Genomic DNA, 6,792 nt, shown 5'->3' with positions numbered 1-6,792 from the left:
ACAGAAAGAACATGACCGCCCACTCCTATATTGCAGTTTTAGCAAGAGATCATAAAAGACCATCAAATGCCACAGAAAAGTCAAGCTGAGCTAGTATGGCTCCAGGTTCATCTGGTGCAGTTGGAACTTGCTGACCAATGATCAGAAATACATCAGTAGTGCTCAGGCTTTTCTGTTGTGCAAACTGGCAACCAGAACCTTCCATAAACCTTCCAAATTATTACAATGGGAATCAATTTTCATGTTAGTAATTTTAAAACATTGAGAGCTATGATCAGTAGAACCAATGGAGGATTTATCATAGTGTTGCCCAGATCAGGTATGTCAAGATCATTGCCTGAGAACAATGGAAGTGTTTGACGAGTCACAAGCCGCGTGACCATGACCATTAATCTGAGATAATGAGCCGAGCCACTCCTGGTGACGAGTGGTGCAATCACTGATAAAGAATACTGCAGCTTTTGGCTCTACCTGCTGAAGAAGTGACATTCATTACATAAAATACGGAGTCATTACTATCAGGACTTACATACACTCCAAAAATGTAAAATTACAATCATTTAACAAAATAACCAAATGCCGTCTTCCCCCAAATTTGAAATCTTCTCATAAACAGACCACACGAAAAACTCGGTCAGGGTCACAACCAGAGCCTTGACCTTGGCCTCAGCTTTTTACTTTCTTTTGTACAGGGATTAAGGTCTTGTGGGGAGGGGTTGCAGGCACACCCCAACCAATCCAGCTCAAGGACTGGAGTGAGTGCCAGCTGTGGGCAAGGACACAACCCCTGAAAGGATGGAATTCCCTGATGGTTACCTTAGTCTTACATCTCCAGAATAAGCCTACCAAGTACTAATCACCACAACAGCAGGAACATCATTTACTTAATCTAGCACAAGAACACTTAGCAAACCAGTCACTAGAACAATTATATGCCTGCACCTCACCTTGAGAGTTGGGTTCTGGGAGGTTTTCCCTGGGCACGAGGTGCATGACACATGTCTTGCCCGCGGGGAGGCCCAGGGCGCCCAAGGTCACGTTGCCATGCAGGAACCTCCCCTGGTAGATGAGCCGGAGGATCTCTGCTTTGCTCACACTCTCGTCCACCCACTCTGTAAAGGCAGGTCTGTGGTTAGTCATTGTTTGCTGCAGCACTAACAGTAAAGGAAAGGTTGGGGTATACAATAAGCTGCACGAGGCCTTGGTGCTCATCTCTGAGTCATTGGCCCTTGAGGCTGTGCTATGAAAGAACCCATTACCCTGGGACACATGGCCAGTGTGACAGTGTAACAGTGAAGCAGCATATAACTGGCATTTGTAAACACACATATCTATCTATTGGTTTCTCTTCTTTACCATAGCAGAAGAATAAGAGAAAAAAAATAATCAAAAACACAAACAGAAGTGAGGAAATGAAATATGTTGCCACCTTGATAAAAATAAGGCATATAAGATAATGGTCATCAACATTGTCATCATCAGCCTGTGGGCGATCAAACTAGATGGGCCTATCAGTTATAGCCAGACAAAGAGTGCTCCCCCTCCCTCCCCTGCAACCCCCCACACACAATGATACTGGCCAGCAAAAAATAAAAAAATATAAATAAACAAATAAAAAATTACTCTAAATAACCAAATGTTTCAAGATAATAACAATCAGCCTTCACATAATTAGGCAGTCCCTACAAGTACTCTTTGGTACTGTCTTGAGGAAATCACTATAACAGTTCCTACTGGCGTGTGGTGAGTATTTAAATCTGGAAAGCTCCCTCACTACTTATGGAGGATAAAAACTTGTCTTTACTATACAAACCAGAATAATAATAAAAAAAATGTTCTCTCTCTCTCTCTCTCCCCCTCTCCCTCTCTCTCTCACATACAGGTTACTACTGGTGTCAGGAAATGGCCTTATTATGCTCTGTGATATAGAAGTCACTGGGAATTTCCAAGCCTCTATCTTCTTGAGAAAAGGTTGATAGCTTCAATGCCACATCTTAAGACTTTCCGGACCTCCATGGTTGGCTGGGCCTGTATGATTTGTGAGTGAGTGAGTGAGTGGGTGAGTGAGTGGGTGAGTGAGTGAGTGAGTAATGCTGTGCTGGCCTGACCTCAATCCAGTTAACCCAGGAAACTCACTGTCCTGATCATACTCCAAATAACTGTCACCTTTTTTCCATGACAGCTCCATAATTCCAACCATTAGCATTCTCCATTGTCAGCTGGATTACGCTTAGCCATGTCCATTTCTAAGATCATCCAAACTCCACCTTCAAGAGCTGCCCTTTAGGCCAATCGAGCCTCTTATAGTCTCCTTATATTTTTGTGTGTCAGTCAGTGTTCCGAGGATGAGCATCTATACAAAATACACCTATGCAGAATAAACAAAACTAAACCGAGAACCTTGGATCATAAACAAGACAAAGTCTCCTTACTCTTTTTCTTCTGGGCTGAGACTGAGGGACGTATTACAAGCAGAATCCGAGAAGTTTCGGGTCCCTACAAAATACACCTACACAGAATAAACGTAAAACTAAACCAAGAACCTTGAATCATAAACTAGAAAACCTTTCCTTACTCTTTTTCTTTAGGGTTGAGACTGAGGGCCATATTACAAGCAGAATCCAAGGAGTTTCAGGTCCCTACAAAGGTCGGTCGGTTACAAATCCAATCTGAGAAGTTTCAGGTCCGTATAGAGTTATTCATCCCGAACTCTGTATGGACCCGAAACTTCTCAGATTGGATTTGTAATATGACCCCTAGACTGACCTTTGTATGAACCCGAAACTTCTCAGATTGGATTTGTAATACGACCCCTAGACCGACCTTTGTATGAACCCGAAACTTCTCAGATTGGACTTATAATACGGCCCCTAGACTGACTTTCGTATGGACCCGAAACTTCTTGGATTGGACTTATAATATGGCCCCCAGACTGACTTTCGTATGGACCCGAAACTTCTCAGATTGGAATTGTAATACGGCCCCTAGACTGACCTCTGTATGGACCTGAAACTCCTCGGATTTGACTTGCAATATGGCCCTAAAACACAGATACCGAAAACATAACTGAGGGTCGTAAATCCTAAACAATTACCTTCTTTTTCTTTTGGAACTAAACATGAACACCCAAAACAAAGCTGAGGCCAATAAATCATAAACTACAAACTTTTTTTGATATATTCTTTTGGCTCTGAATTAAATAGGGATAAGAAAAATAGAGATAAATAAATCGTGAACTACAACTTTTCTCTCTTTTTGGTTTTGCAACACACATGGCAGCCCCTGAGAATAGCCATTTACTACATGTTATTTCCATCCACAAGTCTATCTAATCTCCAATAATTGAAACTGTGATGCTGGAGTCTGGGCACACCATCTCTCCTCTCCTCTTCTCTTCTCTCCTCTCCTCTTTATCTCTCTCTCCAGACACTGGCTATCTTACTTGTAATGACACTGAGTGGTAGTTTCACCAATCCTTGCTTGCAATAACTCTGGATTGAGAAACTTCATTAATAATTTCAGCATGCAATACCTCCGGACTCCTTGTTTTCATTAAATAGTTCTTGCTTTTGCACAATGACACACAAGGTCGGTCACACAACACACGGCAGCTCCCGGGAATACTGATTTACTACGTGTCAGGCCCGTCAATGAGTTTATCTAACTTCTACTATATGAAACTCTTAATTATGTTGCGAGTTTGTTCTGCTGTGACTTGGAAAACTTTATTAATTCTTGGCTGTGATGACTTTCGTGTGATGAAATAACTCCCCAAAAAAGAAAAAGTAAAATCATACCCATTGCATTAGCCATTAAATTAGAACAGGCTGAATATGACCTTTTGTCCTTTTTTTACTCGAGCTATTTACCTCTGCTTAATCTACCACATACAAATTTATCAACCCAGTAGCAGCGACAGGCCAAATTTGTGGCTTTACCGTGTAGCAGCGATGGGCCAAATTTGTGGCTTTACCGTGTAGCAGCAACGGGACAAATTTGTGGCTTTACAGTGTAGCAGCGACAGGCCAAATTTGTGGCTTTACAGTGTAGCAGTGACGGACCAAATTTGTGGCTTTACCATGTAGCAGTGGCTAAATTTGTGGCTTTACCGTGTAGCAGCGACGGACCAAATTTGTGGCTTTACCGTGTAGCAGCGACAGGCCAAATTTGTGGCTTTAACGTGTGGCAGCGACGGGCCAAATTTGTGGCTTTACCGTGTAGCAGTGACAGGCCAAATTTGTGGCTTTGCAGAGCAGCAGCGACGGGCCAAATTTGTGGCTTTACCGTGTAGCAGCGACAGGCCAAATTTGTGGCTTTACAGTGTAGCAGCGACAGGCCAAATTTGTGGCTTTACCGTGTAGCAGCGACGGGCCAAATTTGTGCCATGATATAAACCCCCCAAAATAGATGATGCATAAAATGATCACAAATGCTTTGATATATATTATGAAATGGTTTGTGTGAGTGATGATTTTTTCTCTTTTTTCTCACTTAGAGGGACCATTAAGAAACCTGATCCCTGCTGCTACTAGGTTAATAAGTTTCAAAGTATGGGTGCTAAAATATAATTGCGGAAGCATGAGCAGTGAGGGGTAATGAGTGAAGGGAGGTGTGGAAAATGGAGTAATGAGTAAACAATGGATGGGAACTCTTGCTCTCGTATCAGTTATCACCAAACATAACCTAACCTAACATGGCCTAGTACAGTGTCAACCATAACCTAACCTAATTTAGCATAATATAGCCCAGTCCAACATCATCATCTTAAAATGTAACCTAACCTAACATGGCCTAGTTCAGTGTCAACCATAACCTAACCTAATTTAGCATAATATAACCCAGTCCAACATCATCATCTTAAAATGTAACCTAACCTAACCTAACATAGCCTAGTACAGTGTCAACCATAACCTAACCTAATTTAGCATAATATAGCCCAGTCCAACATCATCATCTTAAAATGTAACCTAACCTAACCTAACATAGCCTAGTTCAGTGTCAATCATTACCTAACCTAGCCTAATTTAACATAACATAGCCTAGTCCAACATCAATCATTATCAAATTTAACCTAACATAACATAACATGGCCTAGTCCAACATCAACCATTATCAAATTTAACCAAACGTAACCTAACATAGCCTAGTCCAGTGTTAACCATTACCTAACCTAATTTAACCTAACATAGCCTAGTCCAACATCAACCATTATCAAATTTAACCAAACGTAACCTAACATAGCCTAGTCCAGTGTTAACCATTACCTAACCTAATTTAACCTAACATAGCCTAGTCCAACATCAACCATTATCAAATTTAACCAAACGTAACCTAACATACCCTAGTCCAGTGTTAACCATTACCTAACCTAATTTAACATAATATAGTCTAGTCCAACATCAATCATTATCAAATTTAACCTAACATGGCCTAGTACAGCATCAACCATTACCTAACCTAACCTAATTTAACATAATATAGCCTAGTCCAACATCAATCATTATCAAATTTAACCTAACATGGCCTAGTACAGCGTCAACCATTACCTAACCTAACCTAATTTAACATAATATAGCCTAGTCCAACATCAATCATTATCAAATTTAACCTAACCTAACCTAACATGGCCTAGTATGACATCAACCACCACCAAACAAGTCGAGCATCAATCAACAAACCTAAACTAACCCAACACTGCCTACTCCAACATCAACCATTGCTGAGCCTAACCTACCTTAACCTAACATAGCCTAGTCAAACAACCAACACCAAACCTAACTTACCTAACAGAGCCTAGTCAAACATTAACCATCACCAAACCTAATTTAACCTAACATGGAAGACAGAAGGGAAGGGAGGATAGGTAGAAGGAAAGACAGGAGTTAGAAAGTAGGGGGAAGGCAGAAAGGAAGGGAGGGAAAGTAGGAGGGAAATTAGAAGTGATTGATGGAGGAGAGAGGGAAGAACTGTCCACTAAGGCACATCACCCACCACCAAACCCTTCCCACAGATTATCGTATTCAGAGCAGCTGGGGCTAACTTCATGCCTAATTAACAGGTGCTTGAGTCAGCTGTGTACCAATAAATTACTTACACTCATAAAACCGCCCACTCGCTTGCTTAATCTCATTCCAGAATTACTTTACGTAAAACCTAATTTGCTCTGCTAATGAATGCCGCTGGTCTCGGCAGGGTCAGGGCGCCCTGGAGTCAAAGGGGGAAGGGGGAGGGCAGTAGGTGAAGGCCAGGCAGACACAGCATAACACCCCATGGCTTTTTAATTTATTTGTGGTAAAGGAGGTAGATTGAGAGTGAAACATTAATTAAAAAAACTCTTAATAGGCTGCTTATATTAAAAAACAGATGCCCTCAAAAAAATAATAACTAAATGGTAAAGTCTAGGAAAACTGACTCTTCTGTATCATTTTTTTGTGGTAAAGGTACACTAAGGGTGAAACATAAATTAAAAAACTCTTTATAGGCTGCTTATATTAAAAAACACATGCCCCTCAAAAAATAAGAAATAAATGGTAAAGTCTACGATAACTGACTCTTTTCTGTATCATCTTTTTTGTGGTAAAGGTACACTAAGGGTGAAACATAAATTAAAAAACTCTTAAAAGGCTGCTTATATTAAAAACAGATGCCCCTCAAAAAATAAGAAATAAATGGTAAAGTCTAGGAAAACTGACTCTTTTCTGTATCATCTTTTTTGTGGTAAAGGAGGTAGGGTAAGGGTGAAACATAAATTAAAAAACTCTTTATAGGCTGCTTATATTAAAAAACAGATGC

The 6,792-nt window shown here is 40.7% G+C and overlaps 1 protein-coding gene and 1 long non-coding RNA gene across 2 annotated transcripts in view; both read right to left on the bottom strand.

Moving 5' to 3' along the window:
* The window catches only part of LOC126985404 (ubiquitin-like protein 3), an 80,321-nt gene that overhangs the window by 6,316 nt on the left and 67,213 nt on the right, over positions 1-6,792 (bottom strand). Inside the window, exon 3 of the mRNA XM_050840214.1 lies at positions 948-1,112. Coding sequence (XP_050696171.1) covers positions 948-1,112 — 165 coding nt within the window. The remainder of the gene's footprint in view (positions 1-947; positions 1,113-6,792) is intronic.
* LOC126985405 (uncharacterized) lies at positions 3,253-5,614 on the bottom strand. Its single transcript, XR_007738685.1, has 3 exons — positions 5,473-5,614; positions 4,875-5,279; positions 3,253-4,781 (listed from the first exon to the last, which is right to left on the bottom strand). It is a non-coding gene; the product is annotated as an uncharacterized LOC126985405 (long non-coding RNA).

This window comes from Eriocheir sinensis, chromosome 59 (genome assembly GCF_024679095.1).
Source record: "Eriocheir sinensis breed Jianghai 21 chromosome 59, ASM2467909v1, whole genome shotgun sequence".
Classification (NCBI taxonomy): Eukaryota; Metazoa; Arthropoda; class Malacostraca; order Decapoda; family Varunidae; genus Eriocheir; species Eriocheir sinensis.
Note: the sequence above shows the minus strand (reverse complement) of the source record. Positions and strands in the feature narration are given on the sequence as shown.